The sequence below is a fragment of the Mixophyes fleayi genome, chromosome 8 (assembly GCF_038048845.1).
Source record: "Mixophyes fleayi isolate aMixFle1 chromosome 8, aMixFle1.hap1, whole genome shotgun sequence".
Lineage (NCBI taxonomy): Eukaryota > Metazoa > Chordata > Amphibia > Anura > Limnodynastidae > Mixophyes > Mixophyes fleayi.
In genome coordinates, this window is record NC_134409.1 from 31,344,691 (window position 1) to 31,367,656 (window position 22,966).

At 38.4% G+C, this 22,966-nt stretch overlaps 1 protein-coding gene across 5 annotated transcripts in view; it reads left to right on the plus strand.

Moving 5' to 3' along the window:
* Window positions 1-2,132: 2,132 nt before the first annotated feature.
* The window catches only part of LOC142099136 (ranaspumin-like), a 47,043-nt gene continuing 26,209 nt past the window's right edge, over window positions 2,133-22,966 (plus strand). For 4 of the 5 annotated variants that reach the window (XM_075182302.1, XM_075182303.1, XM_075182304.1 and 1 more), the window contains exons 1-8: window positions 2,133-2,240; window positions 2,359-2,417; window positions 4,041-4,100; window positions 6,519-6,575; window positions 9,144-9,191; window positions 13,425-13,493; window positions 16,842-16,889; window positions 21,263-21,307. In XM_075182302.1, the coding sequence (XP_075038403.1) occupies window positions 2,180-2,240; window positions 2,359-2,417; window positions 4,041-4,100; window positions 6,519-6,575; window positions 9,144-9,191; window positions 13,425-13,493; window positions 16,842-16,889; window positions 21,263-21,307 (447 nt within the window). In that variant the 5' untranslated portion in view covers window positions 2,133-2,179. The remainder of the gene's footprint in view (window positions 2,241-2,358; window positions 2,418-4,040; window positions 4,101-6,518; window positions 6,576-9,143; window positions 9,192-13,424; window positions 13,494-16,841; window positions 16,890-21,262; window positions 21,308-22,966) is intronic. The other variant, XM_075182305.1, reaches the window with a different exon arrangement.

Consider the following 22,966-nt stretch of genomic DNA (forward strand, 5'->3'; position numbering starts at 1 on the left):
CAGGTGTGGGTCTGGGTGAGGGGTGCCCAAAGGTCCTTACCTGACTCTAGCAGCTTTCGTCGGCAGCAGGGGGGAACCAAAATATACCCTGCTGCTTCTTCCAGACAAAGTCTACAGTCTTCTTTCTTGATCCCGCAGCGCCCTGACTCTGTATCGACTGTCGCATTCTTCTTTCTTCTTTTCTTGTCCCAGCTTTTTTCTTTTGTCTGGCACCTTCTCTGTTGATCCCGTCGTCTTCTTTTTTCATACCTGCATTGTCTTGCTTGACTACAGCACCTTCATCCTGAAGATCTTCTCTGCTTGACTCTCAGCGTGAAACTGAAACTGCACCACATTGGACGGCTATATAACAGCTGTTGTGCAGGAGCAGACTGGTAATGTGGCGAGCTTTCATTGGCTCGTTGTGGTGCCAAAAATTCAAATGGCTGTGGTGAATCCCTCTTTTATTGTGTAAAATATGCATTTTCATACAGCATACAAAAAATATGTATGTGGTACAGGGCAGTGTGGGGCATGTACAGTAAAGTCGTGTTCATGTATTTGCTACCTATGTAGAGGTTGAGACAGTCACACATATGTCTGTTAGGAACCCTGCCTGTTGAGGGTGTTTGTCTCCTGGCGGAAGCTACCTGCTGATGATGATCATCAGCTTGGACCTCGCAAGTGTTTTTGAGAAAATAAGTGGTTGAATAATAAAAAAGTGCCCCCCTCCCTAAAGTGCTGTCAGCACTATCACTCTAAGCCAAGGCTAATAATGACAATTTCAGTGGGACAAACAGCATGTTGCCCACCCGCAATGGACACTGCCAGCACTCGGCTATGACAGACTGGACTGGTGAGCCCATAACATGGAATCCCGCAGCATGGGGTCCCCCCGTCATAATGTCAACTAGCTGTAGATTGTTCAGCATGGGGCAATTCCCTCAGTAATCAGGCCTGCAAAAAATGTTCCCCCTCCTTCCTCCCAGGGAAAACAGACTGTGCAGAAAGCATTTGAGGCCTGGGTCAGGAAAGTAAATAAAAAAAAAAAGGAGTAACTTTGCTCCTGGACAAACCGTGTTAGAGGTGCAAATTAGATTATTATTTTGCACATAAGGAAAATACTGGCTGTTTTTTTATGTAGCACACAAATACTTGACAGCTTTATTTTTACACTGAAATTTAAAGTTGATCTAGGACATGCCCTACCCCAATTATAAATCTGGCCCTACATTTTACATTTACCTCCCCCTCCGATGCAACATGGTTTTGCCAAGGTGCAAGTTGCTCCTTTATTTTGCTTTACTTTACTATAGCAAACAATCAGATTCTAGCTGTCATTTTGTAGAATGTACTAAATAAATGATGACTGGGATCAGATTGGTTGCTATAGGCAACATCTCCACTTTTTCAAACCCGCAGTTTAGTAAATCTATCCCCCTAGAGAGTTAATTGAGAACTCTTATTTTACTCGTGCATTACCCTTTTCAGCACCCACTTGCAGCCTTAAACTGTAGGGTATGCTCGCACTTTCAGAAACTCCCCCACATCTTTAATATCTGTGCTGCATGTATAAATCAGTGTATTAGCACAGATTTATGTGCATCATGTCACAAAATGCCAGGAAAGTGTTTTACACTTTGTAAATAACCCTTAGTGACTAGGGTTGTGGAATATTCCCAGATATGACACCATGCAGTGAGCAACTTTTGAATATATTTATGAACAACCACAGCTCTCAGAAGTACACAATACAATCCATTTCACCCTCATCTATATTCATCTAATTTATTTTATTTCAACCCATTGCTATAGTACACACCAATAGACAGCAGACAGTAGAAAACCGCAGTACAATCTCTGTTACTTAAAAAGAGACTGCAAATGGAAATATATTTCTGATAAAAATGTAAAAAGAAAATATATAATTAATATAGAGAGGGTTGCAAAAAAACCAGTGCATTATTAATGTTTGCATTCTTAGGAGGAAAGTTGTTGGCAAACGTACAGTCAAATTTTTTACTGCCAACATACTTTAAAGGAGTATTTGTGAACATTAAATATTATATAATTGGTTTGTATACATTCCAGCATATGATGCCATGTTCCTGTCTTTCATGTCAGTGACTTTTAATACTATAAAAATAGGAGTGTTTCTGGTTGTCACATACACTGGGTGCTGAACTCTAGAGTCTGCAAAATGATACTCATTACACTCTTTATGTTGGCTGGCGTAACCCTCTGTCAGGATGCAGGTGACGGTATGTATTTAATAGGAGTAAAACAACAAAGTTTTATTCAATCTGTATTATTATTTTTTTCTTCTTTTCTATGCTATGCTCAGTGAATGCTATTTTCTGTTCAATTATGATATATTAGATGCTGATTCCAGGGAAGCACACGGTAATGGTGTATACTGTATAGAAAAGGCAATAAAAGTAAGTACTACTATTTATATAAAATATATCAATTGCTTCCTGACATTATCAAGTATAAAAAGGCATCACACAATTAGGGAAATATTTTACTAATATATTAATAGCTAAAATATCATTATGTGGATATAATTTTTTTCTCCTGATCCAAAACTCAAATAACAATTTGATTTTTATCTTTATGTAAACGTATGTAATCTTCCAAATGTATTACAATGATGATGATCTTGTAATAACATTGAGTGGATAAAGATGAAGTCACCCAGTTTCCTTGGTGCACTGTCCTTGTCTGTCTACCAAGTTCTGCACTACTTTTATGTTTCACTGTTCATTTACTGGATCTCATTTATGAAGCACTCAACAAATTTCTTTGGTTTTACATCAGTGCACCTAAATGTTCCATGCTACATACTTCAAGGTGCACGTCTGCTCTCCACACTTGAAAGATGCTTCTACAAGCTAGACGTGTACCTAGGTTTGCAGTTGGGGAGAGGGAATCTGAAGAGGCACGCTGGGCAAAAGTATAAATGTCACATCAAAGCCCATTCTCTTATTACGTTAGAGGGAAGTCTAAGATTTGAATGTTTTTATTCCTAGTTTTTAATTATAAATCTTTAAAAAAAACAAAACTTTACTACTTCTCAAAAAAAATGGCCATCAAATGTGTCTTATAGTACTGTAATATAATGCAAACAGAAAACTGGAAGTTCTAAATGGGGTGCATTTGCTGTTTAATAATCATGTACATATTATTAAGTTCCTCCCCACACCGCCCTTTCTGTTCTTTTCAGTCTCATAAAGGCTACTTCTCACCCCCCAAGTAGTTTACTGACCTTAAGTCAGCTTATCTTCTTCGTCTCTCTGCTTCTCCTTCCCTGCCTTCATCTCCTTTCTGGCTCCTCTCCACTGAAAGCATTGAGGTGTCATTAGATCAGCTGCAGGGACCAGGGCGCCTCTCTCTATGGTCCTGGCTCTTTGGGAGCCAGGGAGGTCCTGACCTGTGGTATGCTGGATCTTGGGGCAGATGGTGAGCAGCCTTGGCTTCCCTTCGCCTTTGTGCCCTGTGTGGCCCAATGTGCTAATGTGACATTAACCTACTCACTAGTGTGACTGTCTGCACAAAGCTGATGAATGGGATGGGGGAGACTGTAGTAAAATAGGATCAGTTCAAAAATTGCTAGGGATCCCAGTAGCCCCTGAGTGGATAGACCATTAGAAATAATTTCAGATTAATTCTCTAATCACTGCTTTATGAAATTAAAACAGAAAGATTATATAGCATTTCTAAATATTACTAATTATTTACAGTTATTTATTTAAGGATTGTCCAAGAGGCCCAGTTGGCTACTAGTTTAAGAAACATAATGTTTAATACAAAAGTATTTAGTGAATTTAATGTTACTAAAGACTTATAAACTGAAAGTTCTCTTTCTCTATTGCTATTTGCTATTGCTATTGTTTGAGACACACCTCCACTCTTATTTTTACAATAATTCATTATCATATTGTGAGTTTTGATGTTTAACATACTTTATTTTCCTTGTAATTTTATCATTTGTTACCTTTTTATAAAAAAAAGTAGTGCGCTTCCTTATGCTTGTTTTCCGATTGTGTTTTTTTCAATAGACCGTTCCAGTTGTTTTTAAGAAAATTGCAGTTCTCATTTGTAAATATGATGTAACAAAGGTACTGTAAATAAGCTTGATTTATATGTTTTGAAATAGTGATGGTAAATATAGATGAAAGCAAAAACAAAATTATAGATAAACATGTAGCTCTTGCACTCCTACCAACATTTCCTATTGGACTACGCTTTTCTGATAGATCAAGCCTCTTTTGTGACCATGGGCTGGTATGCACTTGCAATTAAAATACTTAGAAATACATTATACACACATATAGACTATGACATGTGAAAATTGGGAATTGTTCAAATTATAAACTTAAATTTAAGACAAGCACTGTATTGCTTTAGGATCAATTAGGTTTCTGAAACATAGGAAAAGCAGGACCACCAGAGCAGAGGTAAGGGACTGTGTGCAGCAATAATAGGCTGCACAGCTCTTGCCTTCTTCTGGCAGGCCAATGAGGTCACTGGGGATGTGGACTGCAAGAAAATCTTTGGCATCTGCATACCGGAGGTGGAGGTGGTGATTCGAACATAGGGAGGATTTCCAGGCAACTAAGTGCGCAACTGTCACGATGTAATAACATTGCCACAATGTAAACCAACAACAATTAGTTTATTGCGTAATCTCCAAGAATATCTGGGAGGCTCCTGAATTTCAGGGAGTTCTCCTGGACTCCTGGGGGAGTAGAAAACCCTCTTGGATTGTGCTGACTTCACTAGGGAAGGGGACTTCATGATTTGAATAGTGGCATTGTGTAGCGGACACTTGCCCCTTTGTCCAAAAATAGATGGTTTGTTGTCATCATGTACAGAGTGTGAAGAAATAACATTTTCTAAAAAAGCACATAAATACCTAATGCCTTGTTCAGATGGAACAAGATTTTTTCCCCTGCAAATTCCACTTTTTTTTTTACACACTAACATATGTATGTATATATGAATAGCCACATGATATTGTGACACACTGTAAATTTACTAGGCTACTAAGAGTAATTTAAAGCTCCAATAGTGAGTTTTATTCTGGAAGTAGTTGCAAGAAAATTAAGCTTTGTGTTAAAAAATATAATATATACTACATTGGAGAATACACTGCAGAGCTGCAGGGCAGTGGTGTAGGTGTTAATGCCTCATTAAACAAGTGGTGAAATACTCAAGGACAGCTGAAACAGAGCTTGTACAATGCATGACACATTTACGGCATGCTCTCAATGAACAAGCCTCCTGTGGCTTCCACTGAGCCAGCCAATCACAGTAGGCCTCAAGCCACTGAACAGTGTGAGAAGAGACCCCAGTGAGTGAGTGAACATCTGACAGAAGAATTGGAAAGATGAAAAAAGGGGAACGGAAAGATGGAAGCGTAGAGAGTTGAGTTGGACAGAGCAAGAGGCTGAGATATTAGGAGGAGGACTGAGGAAAATTAATAAGGAAGTCAGGGGAAGAGAAACACAGAGGGAGAGAACTGGGGAGTTCAAGTGGGAGATGAATGGAGAAAGATAAGGAGAGAGTATTAAGCAATAATAAAGCAGGGGAGCCTGTGAGATGGGATATAATTAAATAAAGATAAGACCATTAATAGAGTAATAGTGAAGAGGAGAGGAATATCAGAAAAAGGACACTCAATACGAGAGATAGAACAGAAAAAGTACAGGGGAGAAAGACTGAAAGTCTGATTTATAGAAGGGCTAAAAGTCATATTGCCAGGAAACTTATTGAACTAGTATTGCGAAGGTAGAAGATATATTTATATGCATACACTATTAAGGACCTTAAGACAGTCTCCTACAAAACTTGTTGAGTGTGAAAAATGCAATTGGCAAAAATAGCTGTAGATTGGAACATTAATGAAACTGCCTTGAATACTCCACAATTTCATAGTCTTTTTTTAACTTTAACATTATGGAAAGTCATCTACTTCTTAATATAACTAGTTAAACCTATATACACACTGACGCTTTAAGTCCCAGACAGTTTCTGTTACATTTATGTGTTGTATATTCCCCTCTAAACCATGCCATCTCACAGACTCCTAGGGCTAGATTTACTAAGCTGCGGGTTTGAGAAAGTGGGGATGTTGCCTATGGCAACCAATCACATTCTAGCTGTCATTTTGTAGAAGGTACTAAATAAATGAAAGCTAGAATCTGATTGGTTGCTATAGGCAACATCCCCACTTTATCAAACCCGCAGCTTAGTAAATCTAGCCCCTAGACTCCCGGACAAGGAGGCAACCTCCCAGGTCCCAGGGGAGGCAGGTTTTCTTGCAAATTAAGACCTGCCCCCACAGGGCAAATAAGCAAAATAAGGTAACACAAAGGCATCATCACTACCCCACACACTTGCCACCTGACCTCCCCTCCAGGGAAATCTGTAAGTTGGCAAGTATGCTCTGAACATATCCTACAGTGAGTCCTGCATTGAAAAATAATATATTAGCTAGGCATGTTAAGTAAGTTATTATTCATTTTTTATTACAGACAGAAATGACAAATGCATTATATGATGACTTTCTTGAAGAGTTGAATACCACCTTTGTAAGTAAATATTTCTATTTAAAGAGCTATTAACATGAATAATAATATAATTGGTGCATGCATCAATGCAGGGATAATTAAGAGGAGAAGGGGGATTAGCGTCTGCTTAGCATTAAAGGTAATAGGTAAGATGCCAGGGCATGTGTCACTCCCAAACGGGTTTTGCAGCCACACCCCCAACATGTGACTATGCCCACATTTTGTCAGCACATACTGTCTCGATTTGCCTAGTGACGATTCTGGAAGAGGTGGGTTCCGCAATCTACACTAACAGTCACTTTATAGATACAGGCCGCGCTATCTATCAGTGCTGACAGGTAGACGCATCTGAGACAGATCTCCCTGTAGTTGCCAGAGCTTCCCTACACCTAGGAATAAACTTATTGACGTAATGATTGTGATGTAACGTGATTTCATGTGACCAACTGGGGTGTGCAGGCTGTACCACTGAATATTGCATTCTATATATAGATATAAGGTGGTCATGAACCATAAATGACGGTTCCATGGCCACTTCACTGGAACCCGAAGATGTCATTCATATTTCATTTTTTTCTCTATAGACAATGTCTATTTTTATGCATTTTCCACTTTTTAGAATGGTGTTAGTCCTTCCCAGGATTCCACCTTCCATAGATTATATTTTCTAGATACTATCACCTGGCAGATGTATTAAGATGGCACATTGCCATCTTAATACATCTGACAGTTCTTAATACATTGCCATGTATTAAGAACTGTCTCATGGTATAGCATTAGCTGAGTGAAAAGGTGCTGTAGCCAGGGGAGGGCTGGCAAATTTTAACCTGGGGGACAAGACTTGGCTCGTCAACCTTTTAGGAACATTTTAAAAGGAAAAAAATTGTTGGTAGCCCAGTAACCCAGCCCACAGAAGCCAACTATGGGACCAGCCTGGGGAGCAGATGCCCCCTGTCCCCTGCCCAGCCAATCCCTGGCTGCAGCCATCTTAACAGATGTTGCCTTCCTTGCTTTTATAAGTTCTCAAGGCAAGGGACCCCAAGCTTGTAATATAGCTCTACATTGAAACCTTCACTGTAACTCATTTGTTTAAAATAAATTCATGGAAGTAATTGTGCCCAAAATAAGCTCTTGATTAAATGTTTTAAATGTTTTTACTATGTTAGTAATTATTTATTAATATGCAAACATATAAAAACAAAATGTGTAGAAGGGGAAGAGGGGCTCCTTTGCTCCTCTGCCACCTTAGGTATATGTACAGTATATTTTTAGATGCTAAGGGCTAGATTTACTAAGCTGCGGGTTTGAAAAAGTGGGGATGTTGCCTATAGCAACCAATCAGATTCTGGCTTTCATTTATTTAGTACCTGCTACAAAATGACAGCTAGAATCTGATTGGTTGCTATAGGCAACATCCCCACTTTTTCAAACCCGCAGCTTAGTAAATCTAGCCCTAAGTGTCCTTTACTAACCAATTGACAAGGCAAGGGATGTCCCAAAATGTATTTGTGGACCAGACAGCTATTTCTATAGAACATATGGATGTGAATGACAAAATGAGGAGCGAGTACATTTTACACAGTATGACGGGCAAGTCTGAGTGTTCCTAACAGCTGTGGTATAGGGTGCAACAGGAAGTACATAGTACGATCGAGTCAAATCTATAATTTTATATTACAAATCTAAAAGTTAAAAACCTATTGTTACCATTCGAACCCCTAGAAAAGCTTTCTCGTACCCCTGGTAAAGTACTGCTGCAGTAGAACATGCTTAGAGGTCTATTTATGACCCCAGAACAATAGCCATCTTTAAGAAAATCGCAGCAATGCATAATAAATTACCGTTGGAATCTTTACATGCTGGAGTTGCTCTAGTAGCCCTGGCGAAAAGCACCCCTCCTCCGTGAAGATTCTTTACTATTCACCAGCAGCTTAGCGCTGCCGGCAAGTGGAGGAAGTACTGTGCGCATGGACATTGCACTTCTACCGATGAGGAACCCTTAGCGGCTTCAGCTGGATCTCATTATAAAAGACAGGTAATGCCATCTCAGGATGCTTTGTGTTGCTTAATAATTTGAAAACTACTGCTGTCCCTATAGCGGTGTGCTCCATTAATGTGCATAAGGCCGGTGTTAACCCTTTCTTAAACTTCAGAAAGCAATGAAAGAGCCTTTTGCTAGTGTTTGCACCAGCATTTTGTGTCTTCACTGCTTAATAAATAGCCTCCTTAGTGATGATATTGTCACATGTGCAAAACAAGATCAACTCTACCAATATAAATGCGAACCTCACACAACGGATGTGAATATGGACTATGACAATACTCAGTGTAGATATTTACCTATGTATGATCATTAGGTGATTCTGCATGTATAGATGTTCTGCACTTGGTAGGTGTTTGTATTGTGTTATCTGTAAATCTCCTAGGTTAATAAAATAAAACAGAAGCATTGTTGACGAACTTCATATGACAGAATTAAAGAGTTTTCAGAAGTAAAACACATATTTAGAGTTCCAAAATATTTAACAATATATTTAAAGTGAAAAAAAATATATTATTTACATAATATCATTTGTAATCAATTCACAGAGATATGCTGGCTGTAAACTTGATTCTTTCCTTGGAGGACACGCATTTGTAAGTTCACATATACTAACTACATATACACAATAATCTTATAATTTAAGATTGCAAATGTCAGTGTACATCTATCTGGTGTGTTTAAAGGGGTGGTGGTCTGGATTTCAGTGCCTGTTTTTTTCAAGTAATATTGTCCAAAAGATGCTAAACATTAAAAATTGTCCAATATAGTTTGTAGACTATGCCAGGTCAGAATGCATAGATTACATATTTGTGTGTGCATTTTGAGCCTGATGTAGAGTCGGATTCAATTTAACCCAAAAACGTAGCTCTAAATTGTGTCCTTGAAAATTCCGCAATTTGCATATATTGGAGTAAGTAACACTTAAAGTGTAGGATACACAGAAAAATGTATGATATGCTTTAAGTGTATCAATCGGTACAGATGACAGTCATCAACCTCAATCTGAGGATGATGTCTTTTATCTACATAGGCCTGTTTAAAATAAATAGTGGGGGGAAAGTAAAAGTAAAACCAGCAGTAGCGCTGTTAGCCTAGGCTGCTATAGGCAAAATTGGGGGAATTAAAAGGGTGGGTTTCCCATTGCAAATGCCATTACAAGCTCTAGGCTTTCCCAGCCAGGGCTAGTGGCACTATTGCTGTGAAACACACAGCGTGGGGTCCTCCTGCAGTAGTGACAACCATGGGTAACTCAACATGGGGGTGAATTCACTAGTGCTTAGAGCACTAGGGTTCTTCCCTATCACCCTTCATGCAGTAGGTGGGGGTAATACAATTTTTTAAGTAATATAAGCATTTTGACGGTGCACTACTGGTCCCAGCAAACCCTGGATGCCTTAAAGTGGTCGAGTATGCTGGAGCTTGTAGTACTACAAATGTCAGCATACTCATGGCTTCCAAGGCATGCTGGCCTCTGTAGAGCTACAATTGTCAGCATGTCCTGTTATCCAGGAACCTGGGACCTGTAGTGCATATTGTCAAACTGCAGGAAAATAACACAGTATAAAAGACATCAACCCCCTTTAACCATTTTTCTTCTCACCCAGTTCCGGGGCTGCATTGTGACCATTTCTGGGGATCCACCAGGCCTCATAAGACACCCATAGACCTGCTTGTTTCCGAGCCCCTGCCACAAATGACTGCTAGACAGTATTGCATTAATACATATAGACTGGGAAATTTCCCTGCTCTGAGGCCATGCATCTAGCACCCATGCTCTAAGGCCGTGATGGCTAACCTATGACACACGTGTCACTCGTGACACGCCGAGGCATTTTGACTGACACGCCAGGCGTGACAGTCAAACTGCCTGTTTAAACCATGCCAAATTCTCTTTATACAGCACAGCCGCGGACGCTTCTTTGACAGCGCCGCGGCTGCTGTACAACTCCCCATCGGCGAAATGGAGCTGCTGCGCATGCGCGGTCACAGCAGCTCCTCCCTTGCATATCTCCCTGCATGAATTCACTGACTGGCTTCCCTGGGGCACGGTAGGGCTTATAATGGATATTTGCAATTTTTAATCGTAAAATAGCCTCAGATACTGGCCACAAGCAATCTTATGTAGTGTTTTTATTAATAGACCAAAGACTCCATTTCTGGTGAGCCTGCAGGGTATAGCAGAGCTGTGTGATTATATATAAATATTGTATTATAGGATTAAAAAAAGTATTCCTCTACTTTTTTAGTCCTATAATACAATATTTATATATAATCTATTAACTAAAACACTATATAAGATTGCTTGTGGCCAGTATCTGGTTTCACCCTGTAACCCAATGCCAAATATATATATATAATCCATATATATATATATATATATATATATATTTTTATTTTTTTTATTGAAATGACACGTGAGCCAAGGAAGGCTACACTTTTTTCCGATTTTTGACACACCAAGCTGAAAAGGTTAGCCATCACTGCTCTAAGGGCATGTATCTTGCAGCATGGGGGAAGCAGGCTCAACAGATATTCCTCCTAAGAGGCATATCTGCGCTTGCTTCCACTCCTACTTACTACTTAATGTGTGTGGAGAGGCACAACGGACAGATACTTCTAAGTTTATATTCATTTTGCACTTAATAGTTGGATGTACGTCCAACACTACATCACCCACCACATGTATGTTATGTACTATTTAACAAAAAGTAAGGATGCAAATAAATCCATGAAAATTCTTTGTGTGCCCCTGTTATAGTACCCATTTACTATACATGTTACCTGTGTAATCGTCCCACTATCTGAAATCCTGCACTTGCGCCTCCTTATATATATATAGTAAAATGTTATGTCATTTTTAAATATAATTCAACAGATTTCCAAAACACTCTAATAATTAAATTCATAAATTGTACTTCTATCTACAAAAGTAATGTTAGTATTTTAGTATTGTGGATTCAATCTAATGCATTTTTCTTTTTGCTTTTGGGCTAAAGTTATAAACAGAGGAATATGCACACAGCTTATTCGTGTTTACCAACAAAGCAGAGTTTATTGCACCATTGTATTGAAGTCCTCATTTAGCCTTCGAAGTACGGATGGGCAGGGCTGCCAAGAGGAATTCAGGGCCCGGGTACAACAAATTCATGGGGCCCCCCCTCATGGTCGAGTAAGCCCTAAAAAAAATTTGCCATTTTAACAATCTTTATTTAATACTGTTTATTTGTCACATTTTTTCACTTTTTCTATCTATTTCGCTACTAACGATATTCAGGTTCACTTTAGGGAACAGTATTTTAAATATGACTAATAAAAGGTATATTTTAATAAATCATGACCATCACTGAGTGCCCTTACTAGACATGTTTCCTCTTACACTTTGTCTTTCAACTGTCCCCTTCTGTTTTCCTCCCCTTGCCTCTCCGTTTCTTTCCTTACCTTTTGTCAACTTCTTTCTTTTCTTTTCTTCTCTTCTCTTCTGTCTTCTCTTCTTTCTTCTGCCTTGGTCTTGTCTGGCGCTCCTCACTGACTGACGGGCGTGACTTGATGACGACACGCCCGACAGTCAGTATGAATGGAGCAGAGAAGAGAGGAGGGACGCTGCGCCACGGTCACGTGAGTATTAATTTTTTTTGTTTTGTTTTTTATGTTACAGCTCCCCCCACCAACGATCTTGCCGGACCCCCCCCCCCCCCCCCCCCCACGGAAAAAAATCAAAAATTAAAATTAAAAAACGGAAGATGGGGGCCCCCTGGCAAGCCCGTGCCCGAGTAAAGTGTACCCGCTCCCCCCCCTTCTCGGCAGCCCTGCGGATGGGACATTGAAAGAAAACATTGGTTTTAACGATGTCTTAAACATTGGTTGCAAAACATTGTTTCGTCCTAAAACATTGGTTGTAGAACCGATATTAAAAGATGTTTCTGGTTTTTTTTAAGTAAACTGGCTACTTAAGCATATAATACACTAATAAACACCTGAAGCATAAACAACACCTAGTAAAACTTTATTGAAACAGCTCACTGCCACTACCGCTCACACACAAGGCTTTCTTTCTTTTTTTTTTTTAAACTTGATTTGTAACTGTAGCATCATGTTAATACATTGTACATATAAAAAAAACTGTACATATAGTACAACATACAATATCCTGGGTTAGTCTGGTGCTATTAGCTTCACCATCTTTTAAGGATTCTTTTTTTTTTTATGACATGTGGGTTGCAAATTTACAAATGAGAGCGCAAATCATTTATGCAGAGACACTTTCCTAAAGCAAAAAGACTATGGGCTAGATTTACTAAGCTGCGGGTTTGAAAAAGTGGAGATGTTGCCTATAGCAACCAATCAGATTCTAGCTTTCATTTATTTAGTACCTTCTACAAAATGACAGCTAGAATCTGATTGGTTGCTATAGGCAACATCCCCACTTTTTCAAACCCGCAGCTTAGAAAATCTAGCCCTATGTAGGGCTATGCACACGCCGGTCAAATAGGAGCGGTTGTGTTAAAATGTAAATATTGCAGATCTGCGTTTCTGCAACTTCATAAATGATCTTTTGCATCTTGATAGTTCACCTTAAAGAATGTCTGTTTTATATAATTTGTACTGTATACACATTATAAAGGCATGCCTTGCAATAATAGTTGCATACGTGGAAACTAGGACTTAATAATAGTAGGGATGCCTGAGTGATCCACCATATGTTCTGTTGTTTGGTTAAAAAGTATCAAATATAAATGTTTTATAAAAATATAATACATTTTTAATTCTTTGATACACTCAGTCAGGGTTTGTCATACTACATATCTAATGTTTAAATCTCATTCTAGGAAGGAATAACCACTGGTGCTGGTACTTCGAGTATTGATTTATTGGCAAAAGTATTGGTAGTTCTTTTTGTAAGTTACGTTTACTATTTTTTATATTTTTTTTTATCGCTTCTTACAAAAATGTTACATACTGTTGAATTATTGCTGGAAAAATTCCACACTAATGTTGAAGTTATAAGACCTATAGTATTTAAATTATAACATTATGTTGACACATATTAAATAAATCAAGCACTTTAGAGTGGCGTGTTTTAAAAACAACACTTATTAATTGTGATAGACAAAACCTTTAACTTTTGAGAAAAAAATAAAATCCAAAGAGTGCTCCTCAGGGAAGAATGGGGGAGTGTTTGGGATGCTGCCGTAGACCCTAATGAGGTTGTCTAAATTCCCCAAAAGTACATATATAAAAAGCGATTAGTGCCCTTTCCCTTGCTAATCGTTTTTTGTAAAACCCTTAACTTGTCCTTCTATTCGAAGCACGTTGACATCACATTTGAAGAACATTAACAATGCACTAAAGAACACACCTTCCCTGCAGTGTTTAATGTAATTAAACAGGAGCTGATATGTGCTTGCTAAGCGCTTAGCAAGTGGTAGACAAACAATCCTGTAGAACTCCAATTGTATTTTTAGCAAGCATTTGAAGCTTCAAACATCAAAATTGACAAAAAGCATAGAGAAGTGAATGTTTGTCAGTGTGGGAATACAGGTAATTTGACTTACATTTTATAACGGACAATTGGCGTCATGATACTTTTCATATGCATTGAGAATGTGCTTTAATATGATGCCCATGTGTATGATAGCTAAGATAGCTATTCCTGTTTTCATATGATAATGTAAGCAAGTGTTGAAGGGAAAAAACGCATTCCCAGCTTATACCAGCAATTAATACTCTAGATAGAAGATACAAATTAAAACTATTTATTAATGAAGCTGCTGTACTACTAACCCTAATCTGTAGGCCATGGTCATCATGGTCCATGTCCTTTTACATTATCAATAATACCCCATTCATACTGCACCAAAATCCCGGGTTTTTGCCGGGGCGAGCTCAAACGACCCGGGTCTTGGTGCAGTATGAATGGTACAAGTCAAAAATCCCGGGTCTAAAAACCCGGGTCTTCAACCCGGCATTTATCGAGGGGTAATTCCCGGGTCGGACCCGGGTTGCCTGCACTATGAATGGTGCAACCCGGGTTTTTCAACCCGGGTTGCACAGAAAACAAGCTAATTGGCTGTCTGCCTGTCTCTGAATCACCACCCACTTTTGCATCATCTTTATGCGTCAAAAAACCAGTCACCTTTCAATGACATCACCATTTTTCAGCCAATGAAAACTGCTCTGGTGATGACTCCCACAAATTGCCAGGGCACAGACTTGTGCAGTATGAATGGGGTCGACCCGGGAAATTCCCGGGTCCGAGGTGCAGTATGAATGGTGTTTCTGAGCTGGGACGCTCCGAGCCCCGGCAAAAACCCGGCTTGAAAAACCCGGGATATTGCCGGGGCGGCAGTATGAAAGCGGTATAAATGCATTTTGTTAACATGGTCTACCTTTAGGCTGATGACTTTTCTCACGTGATTGTACTTGATTTTTGCTTCCTGATGCTGCCTGCAGGAGTATTCTGCTGAATGAAAAGTTCCATGCAATAGGGTATTCTTGCTCCCAATCTCATTTTCACTTTGAAATCTAATTAACCCAGATGCAGCCGTGTCTGAAAGAAAGAAAACCTTGGGCACCACTAAATATAACATTCAACAAAAGGGGTGCAATTTTTATATATAGTGCTTAACTATAAAGCAAATAAAAATAAACATGTTTTTATTTATATAAATCAATACTGAAATTATATCACCAGGTACAAATGAATAGAAATACAAACAAACAAAAGGGCACAAACAATTAAAAACTTGCAGACAGAAAAGTAATGGAAAAAAAAATCACCAAAGAATGAAAGTACTCCGTGAATGCTCATTAATATTTAACTTTTATTAGATTGATTAAAATGGACAAAAATTGAGCGAAATAATTAAAAAGAGTAGTTAAAAGGTGTGAATAGTGATTAAAATGCAAAAAAAATTATTTTGCAAAGTTTCACCTTAATCCTATTGTGTATATATGAAATAACAGGCTTGAATGGCACTAATTAACAGCTATGTAACACTTATTTTTATAAGCAAGATAATGAAATTGGGCTAAATGTATTGTTATCCAAAACACCTATGATAATAATGGTTAGGTAAGCTTATTCTAACTACAATGTCACCCGATCTTGGGCTAAGGATAAACTTACAATAGCATCACAAATAAGCTTCTCCTATGGAGCTTGTAAAAGATATTCTTACTTGCTACAAGTTCCTGTATGAGAGGGACTTTCGCTAGGAGTCTTTCTCAGACTTCCAAGCTATGAGTCTGCACCAGACTCTTAAGCTGTAAGAATATCTTTTACAAGCTCCATAGGAGAAGCTTATTTGTGATGCTATTGTAAGTTTATCCTTAGCCCAAGATCGGGTGACATTGTAGTTAGAATAAGCTTACCTAACCATTATTATCATAGGTGTTTTGGATAACAATACATTTAGCCCAATTTCATTATCTTGCTTATAAAAATAAGTGTTACATAGCTGTTAATTAGTGCCATTCAAGCCTGTTATTTCATATATACACAATAGGATTAAGGTGAAACTTTGCAAAATAATTTTTTTTGCATTTTAATCACTATTCACACCTTTTAACTACTCTTTTTAATTATTTCGCTCAATTTTTGTCCATTTTAATCAATCTAATAAAAGTTAAATATTAATGAGCATTCACGGAGTGCCTCAACTCACACTGTCTTTTCTTTCTCTGTAATAAACTAAATATATCAGTGTCTGGGTGCACCCCCCGGTTTGAATTTTTCTTCCCGGGCTAATTAGGATTTATCATAATTTATGCTCGCAATACATTACCTTGTGCGGTTCTTCCATCTCAGCTCTATATAAAGAATGAAAGTAGTCAAAAGATTTAAACATTACATTTTACCAGTATTATGTGTCCACAAAATGCAATAAAATATTATCGGTCATTTGAAAATATACCAAAATCCAATATAAATAACCAAGGTAAACAGCAAATTAAATGCAGTTGCATCTAGTAATATGCAAAATGTTGCTTGAAGTTTATGCAAGAGTTATGTGAAGACTGCTGGAAGCATAAATACTAAAGTATTTAGCTCACTGGGGACAAAACGTAATGGATTATATTTTCTAATGTGGTTTTCAGTTGCCTTACTCTTACTGATTATAATGAGCTCTAAAATTTATTTTGACTTTCCACACTAGACCAATGCTTATAGGTTAAGTGTTCTGTTTTTCAATGCACTAGACTCTTTTTTATGCTAAATGCTCTATCTTTTGCATATTTTCTAGGGTATACTAGGCATTTCAAATACTGTTCCACATACACTTTGCCCATTGGTAAGATCAAAATGAAATTACAGTCTTTATTGATTTATTTCGGTTTCAATATTTATTTTATTTCAATGGTTAATCCTCACCTTTGGTGTCTGGGACACATATAGTTATTTAGCAATTCCCCCCTGTTGGTGCAACTAACACTTCATTCTGCAGGGCTCGACACTGAGTGCAGCATTTAGTGCAGTATTTTGATAATGCTAATTGGACATCTGCATTGGCTCAGCAGTCATCCAATCTGTGTTATCAAATCACTGCACTACAAAGTGTATACGCTAAAAATTATGTCTGGACCTTGGGAGGAGCTCGTTGCCAGTGCCAGGACAGCTGAGCTATGCAGGAAATATGGGGGTCTTGGATATACAACTTTTATTTTAAATAATCCCTTTCAATACATCAGTGAATTCAAAATAAAGAAATGCACATAGTGTAAAGTACATCAAAGGCAGGATTAATGTTATTTGTTCCGTTTTTCATACATCTGGGGGTAAATGTATCATAGTGCGGGTTGTACAAGTCCCTGGAAATCGGCGAGATGACATCTTAAATTTAAAGCGGCGCTGCCTTGTAAAGGGAAGTTTCCCTGTACAAGGCAGCGCCGTTTTAAATTTAAGATGTCATCTCGCCGATTTCCGGCGACTTGTACAACCCGCACTATGATACATTTACCCCCTGGTATGCATTGGAAATTTGGATTTATTTTTAGCTTGCAGTACATGAGTGGAACTGTGTAGTCCCCTATACTTATATGTTTTATTTTAAAAACTCCCCTTTAATAAAAAAGCAAACAGTAAAGGAGCATATAAGGGCTCATGCAGAGTTAGACGCACGTGCTTTTTTTATGCACAAAATATGAATTTTTCGTACTGCGCATTCAACCAAAAATGGTTAAATACAAGTCCCTCTGCAGACTTTGGAGCATCTTAAACTTACTAACCTGTATGCTTTGAGAGGCGAAAAAGAAGGGAAAAACATTTATTTTAACTGGGGGCACTCATTGAGTGATAGAATACGGTTTTAAAATGAAATACTTTATTAGATATATTTAAAAGAGTTGTTCCCTAAATGGCCAATGTGCCACCAGTAGCAAAATATTTAAAAACAAAAGTGACAGTGATAATAGTGCTGAATAAGTGATTTAAAATTGGCAGTACCAGCTGCCCTGCCTCGCTATGTTAGCTTTTTTCTTATGGTGAATTAATAATTACAATGAAAAATTATTATAAGATCCTGATAATAAGATTACTAGTCTTTCAATAATGATTATATAATGTTCTTGGATGTCCTATTTTATTTAATACAAGAGTAGCTCACAATACCAGCCTGTCATAGCCTAGAAAAGAGGTTACCGCCCCAGTAGGAAATCACTCATCCTATATGTTATATATAATTATATTATTAAAATCCAGCAATTAATAATCATGGGTGGTGCCATGTATAGCTCATAAATGAACCCACAGCATGGGGTCCCCTGTCATAATGTTAAACAGTGCTCCTCCGTTCAATACTGGGCTGAATTTCCTAATGTAATCGGATTCTAATAAACCCCCCCCCCACCCTAGGGAAAACAGCCCAGTGCTTAAAGTACTAGGGCTCTTCTCCTATTCCTGAGGCAGTAGGGGTGGGGTAGTAAAGAGTTAAATCATATAAATGTATTTTTTTTTTTTGCTGGTACACTGATCCCAATAATCCATGGCAGCCCTAAACTACTTGGCTTTGATGACACTTGTAAAACTGCAAGTGCCAAAATACCCATGGCTGCCATGGCATACTGGCACTTGAAGAACTACAAGCACCAGCATGCACTGCCACCCATGGCACAAAGGAACCTGTAGACCACCTGTAAAAACTGTACACTGAACTAAACACATACATGCCTTAACACAGTCCTTTATTAAAATAAAGACTCCCCAACCATACCTTTGGTTACACACTTATTGCTGACCTCAATCCATGGAGATCGCTCTTCTTTCTTCCAGCTTTCAATCCATTGGGATAAAAAAAACATTGATACTACAAGGAAATGATGCTTAGCCACAATTAACCACAATTCACTATGTAGTTCATTGGGGATAGTGGTGAGACCCACTACTAACCAATACAGAGTGACCAATCAATACGCTCTGTATTTAATAATTTACAATCGGCTTAGCCTATCATTCACGTCACAAGCAGTTACTCATCGTATGGATTTAGTTCACCTATATATGGGTAAAATAATTTATGTGTCACGACTTTGTCAGAACTTTGTCATGTGTGTGTGTTGTTTTTTTCGGTATATAGGTGCACTGCAGATCCAAGTGGTCCCTGGATGTCAGGGCATGTTGGTACCAGTATAGCCAAGCATTTTAGGACTGTCAGGGATTGCAGGGATTGCTAGGACCCTGTTTTCCCTTGGAAGGGGATTCACATTTTCTTTGCTGGCCCCATTCCCGTAGGGAATTCAGCCCCATGCTGAACGGACTAGGGCTGGTTTGACATTATGGCAGGGGGAACCTATGCTGCTGGTTTCTCTGTTATAGTGTCCCTAACCCAGCCTAACATACTTTCAGAGGGCACCCACATTGTTTATCCCCCAAAACATGCGCTGGTGCTAGCACTTTTGGAGGGTGGGCACATTTTTTTTAATTATAATTATTATTTATTTATTTTAAAAAAAACACGTCAACTTGCCAGTCATCATTATCAAATTGATGATGACTGACATCCATCTACAGCAAATACGCTTAAAGCTTAGAATATGCTTTAAGTGTATGATAAGCTTCCCCTCCAGTATACATGTTTTGTGTACTGCATAGAGAATAAAAACATACAAATCCCAAGCAGTTAATGATTATTACCTTTCTTTTGTCTCCGCTCATTCTAGTTGATTCCATTTTTCTTAATTGTATTGACTTCTGGTTGTCTCATTTGCTCTAATGTAGATATATATTCTCTTTTGTGACCTTACGTTGTTTATATCTTTACACATTTATATTGTATTTTTTCTTGTATTATCATTCATCTAAATTGTCTCTTTTTCTGCTTACTTCCACTTCTACCGTGGATTGTCTTCCTCTTCTGAGGCATTGTACTCAGTTTTCCCTTTTTCTTGCACCTTCTCCCATCTACTGTCCCATATGCCTGGGCTTTGTACTATGTACTCACCCCCTCCCCTATCTGCTCCCCTGTTCTTCACATGCAGATTTCTCACCCACACATACAAATGGATGTCATACCTTGCACAATATCAGCACACTCATCTTATGCTGCTGTCAGCGTTTGAGCATTCTAATGATCTGGCTGGCTACAGTATCTATCTATCTATCTATCTATCTATCTATCTATCTATCTATCTATCTATCTATCTATCTATCTATCATATATATCAGCCAATCAGCCACAGCATTAAAATCACTGACACGTCAAGTGAATAACATTGGTTATCTTGTTACAATGTCACCTTTCAAGAGGTGGATCATAGTAGGCAGCACGTGAACACACATGTATTGGAAGCAGGAAAAATGGACAAGAGTAAGGATCTGAGTGTCTTTGACAAGGCCAAATTGTGATAGCTAGACAACTGGGCCAAAGAATCTCCAAAATGGCAGGTCTTGTGAGGTGTTCCCGATGTGCAGTGGTTACTTCCTACCAAAAGTGGTCCAAAGAAAGGCAACCGGTAAACTGACAACAGGGTCTTGGGGACCCACGGCTCATTGACGTGCATGGGGGAGCAAAGACTAGCCTGTCTAGGCCAATCCCACAGAAGAGTTACTGTAGCACAGATTGCTGAAAAAGTTAATCTGGCTATAGAAAGGTGACAGGACACACAGTGCATTGCAGCATTGTTGCATATGGGGCTGTGTAGCTGTAGACCATTCAGAGTGCCCATGCTGACCCCTGTCCACCGCCGATAATGCATAAAATAGCTTTTTTCAGCAGGATAATGTGCCCTGCCACACTGAAAAAAATTATTTAAGACTGGTTTGAGGAACATGACAAAGAGTTCAAGGTGTTGACTTGGCCTCCAAATTCCCCAGATCTCAATCCGATCGAGCATCTGTGGGAAGTGTTGGAAAAACAGGTCTAAGCCATGGAAGCCCCACCTCATAACTTACAGGATTTACAGGACAGGATCTGCTGCTAACATCTTGGTGCCGGATACTACAGGACACACTCAGAGGTCTTGTGGAGACCATGCCTAGACGGGTCAGAGCTGTTTTGACAGACATACATAATATTGGGCAAGTAGTTTTAATGTTGCGGCTGATCTCTGTATATACAGTACATTTACATGTGTGTGTGTGTGTGAATATATATTTATATTTATTTATTTTTCATATACATTTATAATAGTTTTATAGTTATTGCAATTCATTTAAACATATATTTTACAGATAAACTCTACATTGACATCAGAGTGTTTGGCGAAGCTATTAAAGGTATGGAAATATTGTGCTTTCTGTACTATTTAAATGAATGATATTAAATTGTTTGTGAGACTAATTAGGTTTATACATGTTATTAATGTAGTTTACTTCATAAGACAAAAAAATACAACATTTTGTAGAGTTACCGCTCTTAATAATGGGCACAAGGATCGGACTAAGGTTTAACCTTATTAGCCAATCCTGAAGTATTGTGTTGGACAGGAGGGCACTGAGGCAAACACTATACAGCACAGGACATCTATCTGCACCATGGGATACAAGGTCTCTCAGGTTACTCTGTTTGTTACATTCTGCTGTGTAAATGGATAACCCATAATAACAAAATAGATTGTGAACTCTTATATTTCTAACTGCAAGATATCAGATTTTTGACACACCTGTAATATCCTTTACTCTATAACTTCCCCATACCACATTCTATTTTTAGGCAGGGTTTTTTTTTTGGGCAGAGCATATATTTAGGACCCTAAGTTTATTATTTCCCTTTTATTATTTCCTCTGGCTAAACTCTTAGCTTATATGCCATAGGAAGCAATGCAGCATAACTTTATTTTCTTTCTATCTGTATATACCTGTAACTGGGTAAAGGGAACAGGGCCATCTAGTGGGGTAGATGGTAGTGTACAGAAGCAGAGAAGTCACACAAGTCCAAGGATTTGGTACAACTTGCCTCAGTCCGTTTTATTAAGCAGAAAAAAATAAAGAAAACTTCAAAATTAACACCTTGCCTGTCTAGCACTAACTAAACACATGTGGTTCCACACTATTAAACTAAACAAAAAACAGAAGGAATTCCAGTACATATATTTTATTCATAATAGATGTCAGGCTGTCTCCTATAGAGACCCTGCAGTCCCATTCCCAGGCAGAGCACAGACTCATACAGGTGTAACCAGTAATCAGTCTGTTGTCAGACTGGAAGATTAGAGCCTTGTAAATGGAGCCCACCTTTCTCCCGCTATTTACAGCCCAGGGACCCTTACCAGCGGTTACCTAAAGCTGAACACAATCTTTTAGGAAGCTCCTTCTCACACAAAACAATCTCCCTGGTTGTTTTTAAAATATGTAGGTTAGAAATATGGGACTAACATATCTGCCCTGAAACACTATTCCTGTGTCTTTGATTCTTTTTATACTGTATTTGATTGCTTATCTGCAATGGTGAATTTATTAAGTACTCTTTCCAAATGCCATTATGTGGTACCATGTGCCTTTTTTTGCATAAATGCTTCTTTTTGTACATGGATTTCTGTCCATGAATTCCGTACATGGATTTCTGGGCAAAGATTACAGTCTATGAGGCCGTAAAATGTTGTTTCTTCTGATGGTGACCTAAACAGATCTGGGTATTTCCTTGTTGAGCATGGGCTAGGCGCATGAATGTACCTCCTTATGTTCCCACATGCAAAAACAAGATTTCATTTTGTGGGATGGGAATTATAAAATCAGAGTGAAGTAGTGGAAAGGGCACATTCTCTCTTTCCAGGTCAGCACTAAGTATTTTTCTACTTGCAAAATAATTTCTATTTCCATGTCTTTGCAATATCCAGGTACTATTACCGCTAAGGTGAACAATCAGAAAATTATAGCCTTACTCTTAACAAGTGAAATTTCTTAGTCTTAGTTAGTGTGGCAAGAGCATGCTTCTGC